The sequence below is a fragment of the Sturnira hondurensis genome, unplaced genomic scaffold (assembly GCF_014824575.4).
Source record: "Sturnira hondurensis isolate 20B ecotype Veracruz unplaced genomic scaffold, ASM1482457v3 Scaffold0003874, whole genome shotgun sequence".
Taxonomy (NCBI): domain Eukaryota; kingdom Metazoa; phylum Chordata; class Mammalia; order Chiroptera; family Phyllostomidae; genus Sturnira; species Sturnira hondurensis.
In genome coordinates, this window is record NW_028076505.1 from 3,876,332 (window position 1) to 3,897,566 (window position 21,235).

A 21,235-nucleotide genomic window follows, 5' to 3' on the forward strand; every position below is an offset into this window, starting at 1 on the left:
TACATTGATGCTTCTCTCCCTCTTTCCTTCCCTTCCCCTCTAAAGATAAATAAATAAAGTCTTTTAAAAAAAGCATTTAAGAAGTTGTTTTTCCAGTATGAAGTGTCATATTCACAACTTACAGCTGACTAGTGAAACTTCCGATCCTGTGCTTCCCAGCCAGCAGGGGGGTGGGAATCTTTACTTCTGTTGAAGGTCGTCTCTGTGACCTTCGAGAGCTCCTTGCAGTGAGTGTTATATGACACCATTGTCATGGGTGTTCATCTTTTGAAAGTACACAGCACAGTAAAACCGTATACAAGGTTTATAGTCATCTTCACTGTTTTTTCGTTGATAATTGGTTTTGATAGAAGTGGCGTTAAATATATAAATCTATCCGTCTGTAGCTTGTCGTTCTCATTAACAGCCCACCACAGGCATCTCTCCAAGTTAACAGCAGGAGCTCTGACTCGTTTTTGCTCACAGCCGTGTAGCGCTTCCCAGGGTGGACTCCTTCTTGGTTTGTTCCGCAGCCCCTGGCGCTGGGCATTTGGGTTGTTTCCACCTCCACAGGCAGGGCTGTAAGAGATGGCTTTGTCGGGAACCCTTGTCATGATGTTCAGAGAAAAGAGTGATTTTAGGGAACCATCGTGTCTGCTAGAAAACCCTTGGGAAGTGAGTCCCGGGAGAGTCCACCTGGGCCATGGTGCTGCCCTTGCTCTGGAAATGCTGATGAAACGCCACCGTGGTCCCCACTCCAAGCCAGTTGTTACCAAGTTCAGGTTTGGATCTCTCTTTGCCAAGACACAAATTTAAACATACAGGCAAAGCAAAGTATTTACTAATTAAATAAAAAAAATTTAGGAGGTAATGCCTTTCTTATATTTTACATAATTCTGCATATATATCTTTTAAATTTCTCACATATTTCTTACATTATATTTTACATAATTTGTTCTCTCAGTTTTAAAATGAATCTGGGACAATTTGAAATCCAAAAGTAATAAGCCTGGTCCAGGTTTTGCATCGGACCGATAAGATGGTTCATTTTTGTTCTTCATGTCATAGATACTGGCTGGGCACCCACTACGTGCCAGGCACTGTTCTCAGTGCAGTGGGGCTGGACCGAAACCAGGCAAGATAGAGGCGTATTTACTTAGAGTCAGGTAGTCATAAGTGCCGGCTGCAGAAAAGAACACAGGGAGGGGATAGGGTGGCAGTAAGTGCCGTTCAGTTTTAGATGGGACAGTCAGCTAAGCCTCTCTCAGCAGGTGGCATTAGCACAGAGGCCTGGAGGGGAGGTGGGCGGGAGCCAGGTGAATCCTGGGAGTGGTGGGACTGGCAGAGGGACCTGCTGGTGTCTCGGCTCTGGGGGCCTGTCAGGGCACTGCACGTCGCGTGCACTCTGGCAGCTCCGAGTGCAGGTGGAAGCCAGTAAGCGATGCCGTGGGCCGTGGCTGGCACTTCAGGTGCTCAGTAATGTCAGGTGCCATCATCCAGTCACTTCCTGACATGAACGTACCATGAAATCATTATAACACGTCTGTTTTGGAGTGGGCAAAATAGATTAAGACTTTTTTCCATAAAGATTCAATGACTTATTTAGATTCTTGTGTTTATTTTAAGATCCTGTTTGAGTCTTGAGGTTATAAGTTTAAATTGAGAGCATCGTTGGAAATTTGTGATAAGCAGGAATTTCCCCCTCTGCTTCCTGCTGTCCAGCCTTCCTTTGCCCACTGTCCTTTTCTCTGGGGGCAGGACTCAGGTCGTCGGCATGGCAGAGTTAGAGACAGTGGGTAAGGTGAAGAGTGGAGACAAAAAGACCCACAGGAGCAGGCTGCCCTCCAGCCCCGGAAGACCCCCAGCCCAGGCCTCACGCCTTCCCTCAGAGCTGATGGCCATGGAGCCCCGGGCTCCCTGGCCCTCGGCCTGCCAGTCTCTGACTGCTTCCCCACCCATTCTCCACCCTGTGGCTGGTGCGACGGTGCTCGAGCCTAGGTCCTGTTACCCTGTGCTCATTGTCAAGTGACAAATCTGGAATGAGTGCTTTTGGTAATGACCTCATTTCCACCTCCCAAGACTGGTTCCACGCCAACTGGAAGGGGGCGGGCTGGTGCCTAGGGAGTACCGGGGTGGTGAGCTGCCTGTCGGTACCTGAGTCCCACAGTCCCTCGAGAGTCTCAGTGAGGTGAAGGGATCTGTAGTCAGCCTTTCATGATGTGTGTTTGTTTAGATGGTGCCAACTGGCTGACTTTTTTCTGCCAGCCGGTGAAGAGCTGGAATGGATTGATCCTCCGAAAGCCCATAGACATGGAGAAGCGCGAATTGATACAGAGGCAAGAAGCTACCCTGTTAGATCTGCGCAGTTACCTGTTTGCTCGCCAGTGCACCCTGCTCCTCTTCCTGCAGAGGCCATGGGAGGTGGCTCAGCGCGCCCTAGAGCTGCTGCACAGCTGTGTGCAGGAGCTGAAGCTCCTGGAAGTGAGTCGCCTGTTTGCCCCGTTTACCCTTTTTGTGACTGTTCCAGTAGAAACCCCAGGCTCTGAACTGTTTGTGCTTAGGAAAGCGTTCTCTTCTTCTGAATGTCCTTGAATTCTTGTGTGTAATTTGTATAGTTACTCTTCACATTGATTAATTAATCGCTGGGACACACAATTTCTGCTCTCAACGTGGTGGAGTCCCTATTTGGCCAGAGTAGGCCTCTCAGGTCAGTGTCTCCGGGGGCCTTTAGCCTGTGCTGTGGAAGCAGATCTCCGCTGGTAGAGGTTGCCCCCCTGACGGCCACGGGACACGCAGAGTCGCGTTTTGCAGGTAGATACTTGTTTTATTTCAGAACTGTCTTTGTTCTGCACGTGAACACACATATAATGCAGCACTCAGCCAGCTGTGCCATATTAATTAGTAGCACAAAGATGAAGGGAAGGTATGTTCTGAATATGTGTGTGCAAGAAACCACCTAGGGAAGCAGAACATTGTTGATCTGCAGTGAAATATTACCTTTAAAAATGAATTTACAGGGCCCTGAACTCTTCTCTGCCTGTAGACTTGGAACATTGTGGTGAGGAAACCTAGTCAGGGGGGTCCTGCCATTTAATTCAGAGACCTCTTTACCCAGATAGACACACATGTGCACTTATAGATGCGATACAGCGTTTCAGAGGGTTTCTAGACACCCCGCCCCGTCCTCAGTGAAGAACTGAGTGAGTGGCCTGGTGGTGGTTAGACAGCTTGCCCATGAACACCACTGGCCAAGACTCAGGTCGTCCCCGCCAGCCCAGTGGCCCTTCATGTCATAGATACTGGCTGACTGCAGTGTCTTCCATCTTAGTCCGCACGGGCACACCCAGGGGCGCAGTGAGGGAAGGCCTAGGCGTGCAAGGTCCCCGTGTTAGCTGGGCTGTGAGGGGTGGTCTTCCCTGATACAGAGGCTTTTATTTTGTGTGCCCGGAAAGCTACATACAGGCTCGCCACTTAGTCTGAAACTATCTCAGGAGATTTAAACTTGTTTTTGTCCAAATGGGAAATTATTTTAATTAATTTCTAAAGAGAAATGCCTAGCCCAGTTGCCATAGACTCAAGAACTGAAGAGTTTTATCAAAATGTTTTTTTGCCTTGGACATGTACTCAAGCAAAAAAGGAAAAATAACATTTTCCACCTTGAAACGATGCTCTTTGGTTTCCTCTCCCCGAGTCGATCGAGACTGCCTGCTCTGCCTGCTCCAATCTTGCTGTTCAGCCCTGGGGGTCTGTGAGGTACCCACCCATTAACGAGACAGGCCATCTGCCCTCATGCGGTCCCAGAGAGCTTAGCTGATGTAGTGATTTTTGTCCTGTTAGTTTCTGGGGAAGGGCTGGTAAGGGGCGGAGGCAGGGGTTGGAGTCCAGGCCGGTGGCACTTGGCACTTCCGATTGGGATAGCTCGGGGGTCTGTGAGGCGGCACTGTGCGGCGTGGGGCCGGCCTGGGAAACCACGGCGGTGGCGCAAAGCCAGCCCCTTTAGTGCTGTGCCCAGCCTGTCACAAACTCAAGGATTTAAAACTGTCTCTTAAATTCTTTTTCTTGCCTTAGAAAGTTGACCAGTCAGAGCCACAGTATGGCTGCCAGCCTATAGGGAGGACAGGAAGCACAGCGGGAGCCAGCAGGGCAGGCAGCCCCTCGAGGCCTGGGCCCTCTGGTGGGGGCCGCCGCCCCGGGGGAGGGGCCGGCACTCTAGCCACTGCAGTCTCCTTGTGTCTTCCTGTCTCCTTCAGGCATTGTGGAGGCTGGAAGGCAAGGGAGCCCACTGATGTATTACACGCAGCAGCAGGGGGCACAGTGTGGCCGGGCTATCCGGTATAGTGTCATTGCACGTCAGTGTCTTTGTCCCACCATGGATCCCTTATTGTTGTGGTGTGTGCAGACACGCAGGTGGGCTGCAGGGGGATGTGGTGTGTCCCCCTCATCCACTGCACCGCAGCGCCCTCACCTCTTGTCAGCTTGCCCAGCGCACAGCCGGTCCTGCTCTCCTTGCTTGCCTTCTGAGTCCTGCTGTGCCTCTGGTGTGAATGGCAGAAGCCCAGTTGTTCCTCTTTGCTTGAAGAAAGAAACACGCAGGTCGTGGGTGGTGTGGGCCCTGAGTCCCTGGCAGTGCTGTCGTGGGCAGCACGCCTGCAGATGTCAGTGGGGTCCCCGAGCTCTCTTGCTGTACTGTGTGAGTGCCCTGGGGCCTCTCCGAATGCCGTGGGTTGATGCTGCGTGTCTCCTTCACTGTGGTATTTTATCCCTGGCTATTTTCTGGGTGAAAAAATGGTCATTGTCATCTTGATCTTCCTCTGAGTGCAGGCTGTCCCCACTTTTAATCATCGTTAGTGCACTCCTTTGTACTTTTCTGGTTCCGCACTGTGCCTCTCACAGAGTGGACCCAAGCTGAATGCTGAATGCAAGGTGAGGCCGAACCCCCTGTTGTCCGCCCTCTCAGTCTCTCTCCTTCCTAATGCCCCAACTCCCTGTTCCCTGTCAGGCCACACACAGCCAGACGCCGTTGTTTGACTGTGCCGTCACTTGGTGTCCCCATTACTCTGCGTGCACGGGTCCCGGGGCCTCTTAAGTATGCTGTGTTTATGAAATCTCCTGGGACTCCTACACTGCCCTCCGTGGGCGCTCGCTCCCCTGCGTGAACCCACAGGTACGGACGCTGTCCTGCCGAGTGTCACGGGAGCCGCTTTTCCACCCCAGAAGCGTCTCCTGTCTTGTACCCGCAGTTGGAGCGCTGTGTGGTCAGGTGTCCCTCATGAGGGTTTTAGGGACACAGGAGGGTGGGCTCCAGAGCCAGACCATCTGCATGTGGATTCCACCGCACCCCTTCCTGCTGGGCTATTCATTTACTACCTGCTGGAGCTCCACGTGTCCAGCCACGAGACAGAGGTGGCCAGTAGCTGCCCCTGGGCTGTGAGGACTCGCGAGGTGACGTGTGTATGGGGAGCGCAGCATGGCTCTGGCCCATCGCCTGCCTTTCATCCGTTTTGGCCTGGCCTCCCTTATCCATGTCTTCTCGAGTGTTCTTTCAGACAGTAGAGTGGTCCGCGTCCACTTAGGTGTTAGCCTTCTCATAAGGCTGTAGAGGTTTTGCAACACTTCAAGCATGAAATTAGTCCCTCCGCGTTCTCATCTAAGATTCTCTCTGCAGGGGGGAGGGTTGTTGTAGTTCGTGTACTTTGCATTTGGCTGACTGGAAAAGTTGATTCTTAAGAGTTTATTTTAAATTTTTCTAGAAATATGCAAGTCAAAAGACTCAAAACTGTTTACTTATTTTATACATTTGCTTCTACTCCCCAAATCAGACCTGTTTTCTGTGTCTGGCCCAGCTGGCCGGTGGCTTGTTTTTCACATCCACGTCAGTGGCCAGAGGCCAGTGTGGAGCGTGGCTCTGCCGCAAGGGGCTGGGGATGCTCGGGTGGAGCCATCGCCGGCTGCGGGCGAGGCTGTGGTGACAGAGGCCTGGGACGCAGCCTGCTGGCTGGGTTAGGCTGCTGCTCCTGAGTCTCCTTTACAGCCCGAAGCCAAAGTGGTGCAGCCATTGGGCACTGCCGACTGACCGTGACATCTCTGTGGTAGGAAGTGCTGTATGTTCGCTTCTGTGGTCTGTAGGGCCATGCGGTAGGTTTTAAATCAGTGGAAATCAACTTCCTTTTGATTTCTCGGTTGATTCGAAGTATCTTCTTTGCGAGGAAGGGGCAGTGTGGTTGCCATTTGCCGTGGGAACAAGCCCCACCTCTGTAGTTGGGCCTGGAGTCCCATCCCGGGGTGCCGATGTAGAGCCTTGGGCCCGCTCCCCTGATTGAAAATGTGGAAAAATGGAAATTGTAGTTATTCCGTTCAGCTGTTAGGGATCAAGGAGTAACAATCCGTGAAGTTACATCGGTTCCATTTGGGTTCACATGACTTCTTTACATGGTATTTTTTTTCCTACAACATTTTTAAATCCCCGCCCCCCCCCCATTTACCAAAAATCAATTGTGTTCTCTATATAAGTTTGGAAGACAAATATACAGGAGAAATGTCATGCCGAGTCCCCTGGCAGGAGGCTCCCTTTTGGCCTTGGCCTTTCTGTCAGTAGAGGAGCTGCGTCTGGTCCGTCGGCCTGGTCCGAGCAGGGCTGGTCGGGATTCTCTGCGGAGCGTGTGGCTCTGCCACACCCTGTCGGTGCCACACCGTCCTCCAAGCAGAAACGCCAGTTCAGGGACACGCTTGCTTAAAGCGCTGAGTACAAACTGTTGGATGGTCTTCTGGAAAGACCTCCCCACTTTCAGTTACATTAATAATGCCTTTTTTTCATCTTCACCAAACTGGTAAGTGGGAATAATATAAGGAAGGAATTTTCTAGAAGGCCGTTATGTGTTTATTACAGTGACTGGCCAAAGGACTTTTTCTTAACGTGTGTGTCTTGGTGCTGCCCATCTTTCATCAGCTTGGGTTGTGGTTCTGTTTGCAGACAGTGTACGCCAGGAAGGGTCAGGACCCCTCAGCGTCCCTGGAGAGCTGCCCAGGTAGAGACCGGCCAGAGCTGTGCCCGAGAGGCCATCACAGCCTGTTGGCCAGATTGTGAGCAGGGGCTGCGTGTGGTAGAAACTTCCAGGTTAAACTGGAGAAAACAGATAAGGTGGGCCATTCAGCTGGCCAGCTGGGATCAGTGTCCCGAGGTTGGGGTCCAGCAGAGGACAGAAGCAGAGGTGTGGCTGGAGACTGGGGCTCGGGGTTGCGGAGAACTTGTGTGCGCTAGGCATCCTGCTGGGCTCCTCAGTGGATAGTGGAGGCTGTTGCGACCTTGAGCCCAGAGGAGCTGAGCTGGAAGAGTAGTGGGGGCGACAGGAGGAGGAGTCAGTGTGAAGGGCAGGTGTTGCTGAGGGGGAGCCAGTAAGAGTCGATGGCTCTGGGAAAGGAGAAAAAAGGCTACCAAGCACTCTTCGAGAAACGGGTGGTTGTCTGCCTGACTCTGTGGTACGCATGGGGTGGGGGGTGAGGGACACAGAGAAGGAAGAAACGCGCACTCAAGGGCCCTGAGCAGCCACACGCAGGTCGTTAGAGTGCAGTGTCAGAGCCAGGTGGAGAGAGAAGCGTGGGCAGGTGCAAGAGGGGCCGGGGCGGGGTGGCAGCCCTGCGCGGGCACCACTGCCGTTTGGCCTGGCACCGTGTATGTAGTGCCTGCCGTGTGCCAGGGGAGGTTCCTGCAGGCGATCTTGTGTGAGCTGGTTTTGAAAGATTCATTCAGTCAGCAAATACTCACTGAGCACCTGTGTCGTACCAAGCAAGCATTTATTCTAGGCACTGTGTTTTCCGGCAAAGAGAAAGACAGACCAAACCCCACCCTGTGGAGCTGTCGTTTAATGGGCCGAGTAGGACGAGTGAGGATTCACTAGGTAGACCTGGCTTGTGGTGGCAAGTGCAAGAGTGCATTTCAGGCGGAGAAGGTGGTGGTGTATTTAAGGAGCTGCACGGGATCTTAGCCTCGTTGGAAGGTGAAGGGTGAGGCAGGGCGCAGAGGCGAAGGCGACAGAGGTGCTGGGAGTGGACTCGGAGGCAGATTGCACAAGTGCTGTTGTGCCTGGTGGAAGGTGGGGTTAATTCCAGAGCTAGGAGGGAGCCGCTACTGGGTCTGAGGTGGGGCCGCTGTGGAAGGTGCTGGGACCTGGCAGGGTGAAGGGCTGGAGGGAATGAAGCCCTAGAAGGAGGCAGGGAGAAGACTCGGAAACTTGCGCTATGACCTTAGGAAGAAGGGATGAAGTTCTGGACTAAGGCAGTGGGGCGGGTTTCAAGGAAGTGGATTCAAGTAAAATTTGTTCCATGAATAAGTGGTTTGGAGTCATCTGAATATGTGTAAAAATAAGTCTTTATCTCACACTACACACAGTTAATTATAGTGGAGATTTGACCTAACTGTGAAAGGTAAACAAGAAAACTAGAAAATAATGTGGGAGAATGTATTCTTGAGGATAGCAAATATTTTTAATATAGGACCAAAGGAGCTAACTGTAAGGGAAGGGGGGCGATAAACTAGACTGTAGAGATCAGAACTTCTGTTCCACCACTGAGTGCGTGGAAGGCGCACACAGAGTGGGGGAGTGTCCGGGATGTGTGCTTGGGGCGGACTCTTACCCAGAATACACAGAGAACTCCCTTGAATCACGTATAAAACACTGGCAGATGAGTAGGGAGATAGGGAAAGAAGGTATCCAGGTGGTCAGTAAGCACATGAATCAGTTAATCGCAGTGAAGTGCAAACAAAAGCCACAGTGAAGCCCCCTCCTCCGCCCTAGGACAGCTGGGAAGGGCCCAGCGGCTGCACGAGAGGGGGCAGAGACCCTGGACAGCGCTGGCTGATGAGGAGCGCGATCGGTGCCGCCGCTTTGGAAAATCGTTTGGCACCTTCTGGTGGAACTAAACACGTGTGCCTCGGTGTAGATACATCGTGTGTGACCCAAAGGCACATGCCGAGTGCTCGTGGCAGCATGATTCGTAACTGCGGGCAACTGGAAGTGACCCCAGTGTTCATCTCTTCAAGGGATACAGCCGCTGCGGTCTGTCCAGGCCAGGGAAGGCAGCCAGCAGTGCAGATGGACAGACTTGAAGTGAGCGAGTGCCACCATTGTAAAGTGGAGCTCAGGAAGTCAGGCACAAGCGTACCTATTTAGCTCCTTGTACTCGAAGTTCAAGATGAAGCGAAACTGTCTGTCATGAGAGTCTGGGTGTGTGAGGGTGTGGGAAGGGGGTGCTGACTGGCAGGGAGCCCGACTGGGGGCTGCTGCAGCTGGGATTTTCGTGGACAGGCGGCGGGGGCATGTCGGGGTTTCCATAGGACCCTGTTTTTCAGTATTTGGGAGATATGTGTATATGTGTGTATATATAAAAGTCACACAGGTTTAATAGAATAGAGAGAAGAGTGCTTTTAATTTGGGGCTTTGAGAGACAGCCCTTTCAGTGTTGGGAAGGCGGGGACTTTCTGCAAACTAAAGAACACAGAGAAAAAACTAGTTTAACAAGTTTGTTTCCACAAAAGAGGTTATCCAAATGGCCCCCAACTCTGGGAGAGGGCTCAGCATCCTTCTCATTAGGAAACGTGTATTGTCAAGAGTCGCTCGGCCCACCCCCTGTTTCAAATGAGGCGAAAGAGCCCGGGTCTGCTGGGTGGGCAGCACTGCAGTTGTTTTGTCTGTAGTGGCCAAACCCTGGAAACGGCCCAAATGCCCGCCAGCAGGGGATGGATGAAGAAACTGTGGCGTGTCGGAGGAGGGCCTATGCCCCACAGTAAAGTGCAGCGAGCCGTTGACATGCTTGGCCAGGCTGAGCTGTGCAGATGTTGCATTGAGTGACAGATGCTATGAGCAGGGGCGCTCAGGCCGAGACTCGGCCTTGTGTGAAGGTCAGCAGTCCGGCAGAAGGCGCGGCTGACAGAGTCAGAGGAGGGGGTGGCCGTTGACTGGGAAGGGGCTCGAGGGACCCTGCTGGGGTAATGGAGATGGTCTCGTCCTTGATTTGAGTGGTAGTGACAGATGTGTCCCCATTGAGCTCTAAACTTAGGGTCCGTGCCCTTTACATTCCTCACCATATTTTGTAACTTAGTTTTAAAGTGCTTGAAAAAGTATTACTGTAATCATTTTAAGTATGTGAGTTTCCCTAAAATTTCCAAAAGTCCCATGTGACCATGACTGCCATAGAGCCCATCTCTGCCAGGCCCTTGAATGAGTGGAGAAGAAACAGGACTGCTGGCCCCTTTGGGGTGTTTAGCTGGGGTCTGGCTGGGAGCCCAGAGGGGCACACAAGTGGGTAGCAGCGTAAGAGGTAAATGACAACGAGAAGCAACAGATCACGGGTGTCATAAGATGCCACGTGATGCACCAGTTTGTGTGCCTTTGTCTTTCAGTGAACACTTAAATGTAAGCTGTCTCCTTTCCTAATGGTAGGACAGGAGAGAAGCCATGGAAGTCTCTGACAATGGGGGCAATTTGAGCACTGTAGTTACTGAGCAGACCTGGTGGCAGGAGCCAGCACGTGCCCAGGATGCTGGGACCACAGGGTGTGCGACTTTCACTGGGCAGGACTGGTGGGAGGTGTCAGGTCTCAGTTAGTAAAGCCAACCCTGAGTCTGGACAGCCAGACTGAGCACCTCAGTCAGTGCATTTGTGTCAGCGTGGTGTCTGCTGGCCTTGGCCTCCTCCAGGCTGCAAGTTGAGGCTTCAGCTGTGGACACTGGGTTTGTTTTTACCCCTAGAAACACTGACTGCTGCTGGCTGGTGGTACTGTTTTTCATGTACCGTTCTTTTACTGAGTGGCACTTGCTTTTTGCAAAAAACAAAGTGACCCACTGTTCCCATCATGGTGTGTGACTCTCAGTTCTTCCCACGTGCACAGATGTGCATCCCTGGGCATCCCTTCGGGTGTGGTTCATTGTCTGGGCGAGAAAGTTGTACCGTTTTATGAAGGTAGCTTCTGATCGTGTAATTGCTTTCCATGCTGATTTTTCTTTTTGAAGGCTCTAGGTGGTTGATCGCATTTTTCAGAGACTAGACAGTTTAGCGTTCCTGGGAACGTTTAGTGGGGCTCTCTGGTTCTTCCTACTTGGCTCCAAGTCCTCTTATTGGTGCTCAGCGTGTGCCAAGGGGGTCTCTCTGACTCACGCCAGTTTTGTCAGCGTTATGCAGCCTGTCCCTCATCAGCTGACAGAGAATCCCCTCCCAGGTCCCCATTTTGAGTGGCACCAATGACCGTCTCACCTGAGCTGGGTGCCAGCTGTGAGACACCCTGTGACGTTAGTGCCACCAGGAAAGCAGTGGCACTGCCACCTGTGAGTGTTGTGATGCCGTTGATGGAGACACATTCTGATCTCAGAGACGCAAAACTGTGAAAAAGTGCCTGTTCTATAACAAGTGAGCATGTGCGGTAGATGCTCTTGTGTGGCACCACATGTGTTTTACTGTGTGTTCCTGGAACAGCTCAGATAGATGCGGGAATAGAGAGGATGATAAAATGGACTCCTGGGCACCCGTCACCAGCTACAGCTGTCCCCGTCTCCTGTGCTGTCTGTGTCGCTGGCCACTTTCCCCTCAGTTAGTTTTTAGGCAAACCCTAGTTAATATGTCTTATTTCCGTGTAAATGTTTCAGTGTGTGTCTCTAAGCAACAGGAGCTCATCTTTAGAGGAGTAATCACACCTAAAAACATTAACAGTCATTTCTAAGTATCGTCAAATACCGATTTTGTATTTAGATTTCTAGTAGTGAGCATGGTCTTTCTGAAATGTGACCCAGCAGTCATCTGAGGCCTTAGCTCCCTTTCTTTGTAATACGTGCCTGTCAGACTGAGATGTGGCCGGGTGGCAAACTTAGTAAGGGATGATAGAAGCCTTTTTATAGGCTTCTTTTCTTCATAAGCTTAAAAATAATCCATTATTGAAAGCTACAAAGTCCTGCCAAGTCATTCACATCATTCAAGTCATGGTTTGGGCATAGATCACTCCTTCTTTTTGGACGTGAACCGGTGTGATTATTGTCATGGTCCCCTTTTCTTTTCTATGGTTTGGCAGGTGACAGCACTGTTGGGCTGGGCATCTGCTTGAAGGGGCAGGCTGGCACGTGTGGGTGTGCATGTGGGTGCTTCCCGGAGTGCATTCCTCATGCGCCCACTCTTGTGCCCCCAGGTCTCCGTCCCGCCCGGGGCCCTGGACTGCTGGGTGTTTCTGAGCTGCCTGGAGGTGCTGCAGAGGATCGAAGGCTGCTGCGACCGGGCGCAGATAGACTCGAACATCGCCCACACTGTGGGCTTATGGAGCTACGCCACGGAAAAGGTGACTGCCGCTGTGTGCACCTGTGGGCAGTGCCTCTCAGCGCTGGGTGCGGGAAGCTGTTGGACAAGTGATGTTTGCTTAATGACCACACGGGCAGCTCTCATCACTTTCGGCCGTGTCTGACAACAGCCCAGGACTCAGTGGCTCCTACTCGTAGCACTTCATTCAGAGCAGATGAGGCACTTGTTATGCTTGTGCTGACGCTATGGCCTCCGCCAGCTGTTGGTGGGAGCAGGCTGGTCTGCAAAGACCGATGGAGTGTGGAGCGTGTGGAAATGCAGCATGGTCTCCTGTGGGCAGCCAATGGGGCTGCAGATTGAGCCACAGAACCTGAAAGCTTAGGAGTGCGTAGGCAGGTGAATGGCGTAAGCTCAGAATTGCCAACCTTGGAGCCCCTCTGAGAGTTCCTGTGTGGGAGGTAGGAGTTTGAACTGGTCCCAGTAAGATGTATTTTTATATCCAGATAAGAGTCATTTAGATGAGAAAGCTAATAAGTTGCTTCTAGAATTTAGTTGGGTTTTAATTTTTGTATTTAAATTTATAAAGTCTCAGCTGACTCTAGGGCAAACTAATTGCAGGTGTGGATTTATCTCAACAGCTCAAGTCCCTGGGCTACCTGTGTGGACTGGTGTCAGAGAAGGGACCTGACTCGGAAGACCTCAACAGGACAGTCGATCTTTTGGCAGGTTTGGGAGCTGAGCGCCCCGAGACAGGTACTTCCTGGGGTGCCCTGGGGCAGGTGTTACCGTGGGAAATCGTGACGAGTCAGTTGTACCTTAGCATGTGTAGCGCAGGTTCTAACAATGCAATGACTCACTGGGGGACTGTGGTCACTGTTAGCCAGCTAGATTCACATGTGGGGTGTTTTACCTTTTAGTGACCGAAATGTTAGAACTCGCTTAAGAAATTGTTGGAAGTTTCTTTAAAACCACGCCTGAGCTCCTCACAGGCTCCCACCAGCTGATTGTGACTTTTTACAGCCCATGTGGCCTTGGAAGGCACCGGTCTCCCTGTGAACGAACAGGCGACCTTGTGTTCTAACAATGTGGCCAGGCAGGTCCTTCCCTCAGTAAGTGACTCCTAGCAACTGAGCACTTTGAAGGGGACCTGGCTAGTTCCTCTGGGTACGAGGAGAGTGAGGTGCATGACTCAGCAGAGCCGTTGCTAACTGAAGTCAGGCGACCTGAGGAGCTGAGAGGATGCCCACCACCTTAAGTGCGTCCCAGAGGGGGGGCATGTGGGGTTTCTGACCCATGGTTGCGCTCAGAGACCACCTCAGGTCCCTTTGCAGGAGTTTGATTTGTTGGAGGTTTGTAATGCGTTCTTTCAACAATTCTAATCTCAAAGATAAAGTGCTATGTGAAAGGTCTAGACTATTTCATGCATTTGTTAACTAGACAAGAATACAGGTTGTTACGCAGTTCAGCCCATGTGGCTGGCTGTGGTCTCCGCAAGTGTCCGGTGCAGCCATCTGCCTGTGGCGGGCGAGGGGCAGTGTGAACTCCTGTGTCTGGACATGACGAAGATGAATAAGGACTCCTACTTCTTTTTGTTTAAGCCAACACAGCTCAGAGTCCTTATAAGAAACTCAAAGAAGCATTGTCATCAGTAGAAGCTTTTGAAAAACACTACTTAGTAAGTATTTTATATGCTGTTTCTTGTCTGCCCATAGCAGAAAACCCAACTCCAAAAGACTTTTTCTGCTGTGTGACCTTTTGAATTGGGAATGAATTGGGATTTGGGACCATCTTTCTTTCTTTTTTTAAAAACTTTGTTTAGTTATTTTAGAGAGGGGGGAAAGGAGGGAGAAAGAGGGAGAGAAACGTGTGAGAGAAACACGGATTGGTTGCCTCTCTCACTCCCTAAACCTGGCCCACAACCCAGGCATGTGCCCTGACCTTGAGTCCAACCAGCGGCCTTTCAGTCTGCAGACCTGCACTCAATCCACTGAGCCACGCCAGCCAGGGATGGGACCTCCTTCTCGTTGTCTTTTCTGTTTCTTTGGTACCCTAGGGAGTTGTGGGTAATACCTGGAATAGTTGTTGTTCATTGAATGTATATTAGTACTCATGGGGCCATATTTAGGCATAAACTCATCGTTACATGTTTATAGTTTTGTTCAAAATAGCATTGCTCCTTCAATAGAATAGAAATTGAAACAGAGGACAATGAATAGTTTTCCATGGACAAAAGAATCATTTGAACTTGAACAGAGTGATTGTGCTTGATTTTAGCTACAGTGGCTAAAGGATCTAAATTTGGGACTTTAGAAAGCAGTGTAGGGAGAAACTCGGCGAGTCAGCTGCGTGCTCGAGTCACGGCTAACTCAAGAGCATTAGGCGGTAGCCTCTGATGGTTTGTTCCTATGATCCAGAAATTGAGAAAAATACTAGAAATGTTACCTGCATGCAAAAAGTGCTTTGACAGGTTAAAAGTGTATGCTTGCTGAGTTCATATTTTTTAATTATGCTTCATAATTTTATGTACAAGTTAGTGACTTTGTGTAGATTACTGCACATACAAACTCCACACAAAAGTAGATACAAAGTAAAACAGATAATGTTAGTGTTACATTAATAAATCTTTGCTTCGGCATTGGTGCATCAGTGTCAGTGTGTGGAGCCCTAAAATTGAAGTACAATATGTGGTTTTTTTTGTTTTTTGACCTTTCCACAGGATCTGTCCCACGCCACCATTGGAATGTACACCAGTATCGGGAGGATTCGATCTGCTAAGTTGGTTGGGAAGGATCTGGCAGAGTTTTACATGTAATTGATTTGGGACTTTTCTTTGAATTTCAAACATTTTGCACCTGTTAAAGGAAAATTTATTGTGTATGGAGTTAGTATGAAGTGTACATAAATTTACAGAATGAAAAATATAGGATCTGTGAACCAGTTGTCATCATTTTAAAAAATTTCTTCTGAAAACCAAATGGATTTTCAGCTTGTTACTCTTAATAGCTATTACTGATCTTTTCACTTTATTTAATTAGATTAACATAATGAACTTACGTGTAATATATAGTATTATAATTACATTTATTTAAAGAAGTATGAGGAACTATTTAAGAATCTAGTCTACTGGCAGCTAAGCAGGGATGTAGATTCTTTTTTTTTTTTTTTTTTGCTTTTAGAAACAATTTTATTTATTTTTTTAAAATATATTTTATTGATTATACCATTACAGTTGTTCTATTCCCCCCCTTCATTCCCCTCCACCTGCACACTCCCTCCCCCACCATTCTCCCCCCCTTAGTTTATAACCACATGTCTCAAGTTCTTTAGATTCTATATTTCCCCCACTATTCTCGCCCTCCCCCCTATCTATTTTCTACCTACTGTCTATGCTATTTTCTGTACCTTCTCCCCCCTTCTCCCCCTCCCCCTCCCCTGTTTCTAACCCTCCATGTGTTCTTCATTTCTATGGTTCCACTCCTGATCTAGCTGTCCTTTTGGTTTGCTTTTGTTTTAGGCGTGGTCGTTAATAACTGTGAGTTTGCTGTCCATTCACTGTTCATATTTTTCATCTTCTTTTTCTTATATAAGTCCCTTTAGCATTTCATATAATAAGGGCTTGGTGATGATGAACTCCTTGAACTTGACCTTATCTGAGAAGCACTTTATCTGTCCTTCCATTCTAAATGAAAGTTTTGCTGGATAAAGCAATCTTGGCTGTAGGTCTTTGGATTTCATGACTTGGAATACTTCTTTCCAGCCCCTTCTTGCCTGTAAGGTCTCTTTTGAGAAATCCGCTGACAGTCTGATGGGTACTCCTTTGTAGGTGACTGTCCCCTTATCCCTTGCTGCTTCTAGGATTCTCTCCTTCATTTTGGTCTTGGCTAATGTAATTATGATGTGCCTTGGTGTGTTCCTTCTTGGGTCCAACTTCTTTGGCACTCTCTGAGCTTCCTGGATTTCCTGGAAGTCTATTTCCTTTGCCAGACTGGGGAAGTTCTCCTTTATTATTTGTTCAAATACGTTTTCCACTCGTGGCTGTTTCTTTCCCCCTTCTGGTACCCCTATAATTCGGATGTTGGAACGTTTAAAGATGTCCTGGAGGTTCCTAAGCCTCTCCTCATTTTTTTGAATTCTCATTTCTTCATTCCTTTCTGGTGGGATGTTTTGTTCTTCCTTCTGGTCCATTCCATTGATTTGAGTCCCAGTTTCCTTTCCATCGCTATTGGTTTCCTGGACATCTCCCTTCATTTCAATTAGTTTAGCCTTCATATGTTCCTCTAATTTGTGACTATAATCAACCAGTTCTGTGAGCATCCTGATAAACAGTGTCTTGAATTGTGCTTCTGAGAGGCTGGCAATTTCTCGGTCTCTTACAGTTATAGGCTCTGGGACTTTGAGTTCTTCTTGCGCCATCTTTTGGGCTGTTTGTGCCTGTTACGTAGTAGGATCAGAGCCCTAGGCGTTCACCAGAGCAGGACAACTAAGTCGCTGGGTTGTGACGTTGTATGTGGGGGCGGGGTCAAAGAGGAACAATGGCGTTCCGTCTGCTGCCTCCCACCGCGGCCCCCACAGGTGGCTGATGCCGCAGCTGCCACCGTCACCTGGGCCCACTGCAGTGTTTCGTCCCACTGTACACGAGTGTGCCACCGCCGTTAGCCCTCCACTGGGTTCGCCCCCTGGGGTCTGCGTGGTCCATCTCACTGTGCGCGAATGTGTGACCACGGTCAGTCTGCCCCACACCCTGACTGGGTCCGGGCTGCCTGTGCACCTGGGTCTGGGGATCTTTCCTGCCCGACCCTGCTCCGCTGCTGGTTCCACCCCTCTTACCGTCCCGGTGGAATGGTTCGTTGTTGTCGGACTTCCGTATAATTCAATTTTCTGTTCTTTGGCTGTGTCTTTGTTCTCCAAACCTTTGTTGTATTCAAACTTGGTTGTGGGAGAAGGCACAGTGTTTCCACCTATGCTTCCATCTTGGCGGAAGTCCCTAGAAACAGGGATGTAGATTATTGAGTATTTTGTTCCATAGCATTTCCTCTGGTTTGTGTCGGATGCCCCCAGGACTCTGAAAGCCTGGAGGTCAGTGACGCACAGCAACTGTGCGGGTTGTGTCGTGAGAGGAGGTGGCCGTGACTGAGTGGCGGCGTGCACGGATGCGGGAGCATTCCCAGTTGTGCTCTAGCTCTGCAGCTGGGTTTCATGGCAGACTTGAGACAGCGAGTTTCTCGTGCGATTGATAAAATGAGCCTGCCAACGCAGAGAAACCCCAGTTGGCGTGTCCTGCTATTTGAAAGCGTTGGCGAGAAATACACGTAATAAATTAAAAGATATTTAAGATTTTCTAAAAGAAATGTGTGTTTGACACGATATCTTAAAGCCTATAGTAGTTTTAGTAGCTGAAACAAGGAGGAATGGTTTATTTTAACTGAGTGAAGTGACTGTAGCAGGCATTCAGAGGTGGTCCAAGTGAACTTCTGGGTCTCCAGTCGTGCTTCCAGCCGCTGCCCTGCCACACGCCTGACTAACAGCCGTCAGGGCTGCGGTCGGCTGGCGCCTCCATCTGGTGTATCTCCGCAGTGAGTTCTTTGTGGAGCAGAGGGGCCGCGTCTGCAGCTGCCGTGAGTGGTACCCTCCCGGCCAGGAGCGACGGTGGCTAATCAGAGCGTCGGGTCCTTGTTTCAGCTTGGCCTCAGGCTAGCCAGGTGGCCACTGGCCTCCGTCTCCAGGGGCCGGGTGACGAATGGTCTTTTGACTCCCTTCTAGCTGTAGAATGTGAGAAATGTAAGAATGTATGGCTAGAGATAGTAACTGAAGATGTATTGAAGGTTTGGGCCTCTTTAAAAAGGGTTGGGGTAGGAGAGGACCATGAAGGTGTAGAAAAACAAACATATCATTTGATAGGTTTAAAAGTTACTTGATCTGTGGTTTTGAGAAATGTCATTGCTTCCAGAGTAGGGCGGTAAAAACGGAATGTCTTCCGAGGTTGCCTCTGTAGTGCCAGCCTGTCCCTGAGTTTGGGGAGGACCGGGGGACCCACGTTGTCGTGCCGGCTTTGGCAGGCTCTCGCTAATTGTGCTCTCAGTTGTCCTTGGTTTTGTTCTGAACATCTTGAAGGTTTAAATTAGGAAGGGCTTCTCTCGCGTGATAAGTGTTGCTATTTAAATTCTTCATAGTGCTCTGAAAATCTTGGAAACCCGCTCAGGGCAGTTTGCTTAAGCCTCCCTATTGGTTGGGCCATGTAGCCTGCTTCTGTGTTCCCCTGTCTGCAGTGGGTAGGTGGCACTGAGCCCTGATTTCGTAGCTTCCTCCCTAAGCAGCTGTGCGCCCCTAGACAAATGTTTTCCCTTTTCTTACCCTTGGCATTCTTGTATGTCAGGTTGAAACAGTGAATGGTGCCCCCACTTTCTTCTCGTGAGATTCATCTGTGAAAATTGACTTCCTTCACAGATGAGCATATGATGCTGGGCGAATGACGCCGGGCAGACGTGCGGGGTCGTGGCCCTGAGCCAATTTCTCAGGTCCAGTGAGTGAGGCACCCCTGCTCTGGTGCCTGCTCTCAGACCACAGTGCTCAGGGAAGGGCTGTCTGCGAGGGTACACAGGTCGCAGTGGGGGTGGCGCAGGGGGTGGAGGACGTTGTGGGGATTATGACTGAAATTGTGGATCACTATAACAAAGCTTCTGTTTGTTGACTTGCAAGGAGGAAGAAGTCTCCACAAAAGGCGGAGAGCTACCTCCAAGGGGCACTGAAGAATTACCTGGCTGAGGGCTGGGCGCTCCCTATCACGCACACACGGAAGCAGCTGGCTGAATGCCAGAAGCACCTTGGACAGATTGAGAAGTATCCTTTAAGTGCAGCATTTTTGCGAGAAAGAAAATTGTTTTGTGTTTAAACAGCAGCGATGCCCATAACTGAATGTTTAATAAACACCTAATAATTAAGAGAGAAAAAGTCGACCTGTGCATAGGTAGCACTTTGAATATAAGTTAAATGCATAGTCCACGTATTTGGTCTCTTTTTGAGTTCCTAATAATTACCAAAATAAAAGATAAAAAGCGTGCCTATTGGGCTGCATTTAGAGAGCTCTGGGGCCCTAAGAAGCCCCTGGCACGCAGACCTGGCTGGTGTGAGGCCCTGTGCGCAGGCCCCTTGACTCCCCTCTAGCTACCTGCAGACCAGCAGCCTTCTAGCCAGTGACCACCACTTAACCGAAGAGGAGCGGACGTACTTCTGCCAAGAGATTCTGAACTTTGCCAGCCGACAGACGGATAGCCCAGGTGAGACTACCTGTTAAAACTTTATTATGACAATTTTCAAATATTACCGAAAAGCAAAAGGAATATACAATGTAAAATGTATACTAACCCCCTCGAGTCAAAAACCAGCAACATTTTGCTGTGCAGCAAACATGTATCTATACCTTTCTTTTCACTTTTGTCTTTTTGCTGAACTTCCGAGCAAGCCCAACCCGTGTGTAACTCTTCACCCTGAAATGCTGTAGCATGCATCTTGGAGAACAAGGGCAGTCCCCCCACCAGGCCCAAACTGTCAAGGTTCTAACTTTCTGGTATTCGGTAGTCCAAATTCACATCCCCTTAGCTTTAGTAGGGTCTGATCAGGGATTCTGCATTTAATTGCTGTATCTCAAATTTAAGCTGGAACAGTTTTTCCCATCTTTTTTTCTTTTTTCAAGACATCAAAGTTCTTTAACATAACAGCTGTATGGGGCGAGAATTTCCATACCACGTAACGAGCTGATTTGCAGAGTACAATCCACCGGCTTTTCGTACAGTCCCAGATGTGTGCCGGCGTCACCCCAGTCCACTTTCTGTCTCTGCAGGGACCTGCTCTGGCTATTTCCCCGGAATGGTCACACAATATTTTTTGTGTTTTACTGGGACTGGCTCATTTCCTTCAGCACAGTGTTTTCAAGATTCACGCATGTTGTTGTGTGTACTTCATTCTTTTTTCTGGCCGAGTGACATCTCATTGTATGACAGGCCACATTGTGTGTGTTCCTCCGCTGGCAGTGTGACGCTGGGTTGTGAGACGCTGACTTGTTACAGACATCAAGCCAGTTGTTTCACGGGCCGCCCCACCTTCTGGAGTTGGTTCAGCGTTGCTCCCTGGAGCACGCAGCGGGAAGGCTGGTCTGACAGGCTTAGGTTCCAGCTAAACATTTTGGCAAGAGTGTTTTGTGGATAACACTGTGTGGTAAGAGTACCAACACATTTAGCTGCTTGGGTTTAGTTTGTCAGGAGGGGCACTTATTTAAAAGAGTTCTCGGTCAGCTCTGGTGGCCATAACAGAATGCTACGGACTGGATGGATGTTTAAACGACAGCCGTTTATTGTCTCACAGCTCTGCAGGCTGGACGTCTGAGACCGGGATGCCAGCAGGGTTGGTTCTCCCCAGGCCTGGCCTCCTGGCTTGTCCTTACATGGTAAGGGGGGCCTTGAGGCTTCAACTTAGGAATTCGGGGGGAACGCAGTTCAGTCCGTAGCAGTTGCTAACTCCCTGAAAGCCGGTGTTTCACAGGGTTTGGCCTCAGGGTGATACAGTCCTTGACTGCTGGCATGTGTTCACTCACACGGAGCCATCTGGGTGCATGGCTCAGGAGCAGCAAGGCGTCAATTTGTCAGTTGGCTCTGATTCTTCAATGTGCCCGACTGGTCACTGTGGCGCCATGTGCCACGTCTGCTGTGTGTGACGTATGTGAGACTATGCAGTCACTCTTTCCTTGCCAGCGTTCTTTGATTTCTCTGTCAAACAAGATATTCTGATTGTCTGCTGTGTCTTGTGGTTTTGCAGCATAGGTGTCAGCATGTCCGTTAGTTGTTCGTGTTTGGTAAGTACTCCTGAACTCTAGGTTCGCAGCCCCAAGGGTTTTCCAGACAAGCCTGGTGCTTGTAGAAAGGAGGTCGGAGGGAGCAGTGGGTTCTTCCCCTTCGGTGACTGTGGGCCTGGGCCTCATGGCCCCCGGC

At 49.9% G+C, this 21,235-nt stretch overlaps 1 protein-coding gene across 2 annotated transcripts in view; it reads left to right on the plus strand.

The window, feature by feature from the left end:
• The window catches only part of TRAPPC10 (trafficking protein particle complex subunit 10), an 86,899-nt gene that overhangs the window by 41,354 nt on the left and 24,310 nt on the right, over positions 1-21,235 (plus strand). For both annotated transcript variants that reach the window (XM_037043071.1, XM_037043072.1), the window contains 7 exons: positions 2,213-2,460; positions 12,148-12,294; positions 12,893-13,007; positions 13,853-13,929; positions 14,971-15,062; positions 18,951-19,091; positions 19,416-19,528. In XM_037043071.1, the coding sequence (XP_036898966.1) occupies positions 2,213-2,460; positions 12,148-12,294; positions 12,893-13,007; positions 13,853-13,929; positions 14,971-15,062; positions 18,951-19,091; positions 19,416-19,528 (933 nt within the window). The remainder of the gene's footprint in view (positions 1-2,212; positions 2,461-12,147; positions 12,295-12,892; positions 13,008-13,852; positions 13,930-14,970; positions 15,063-18,950; positions 19,092-19,415; positions 19,529-21,235) is intronic.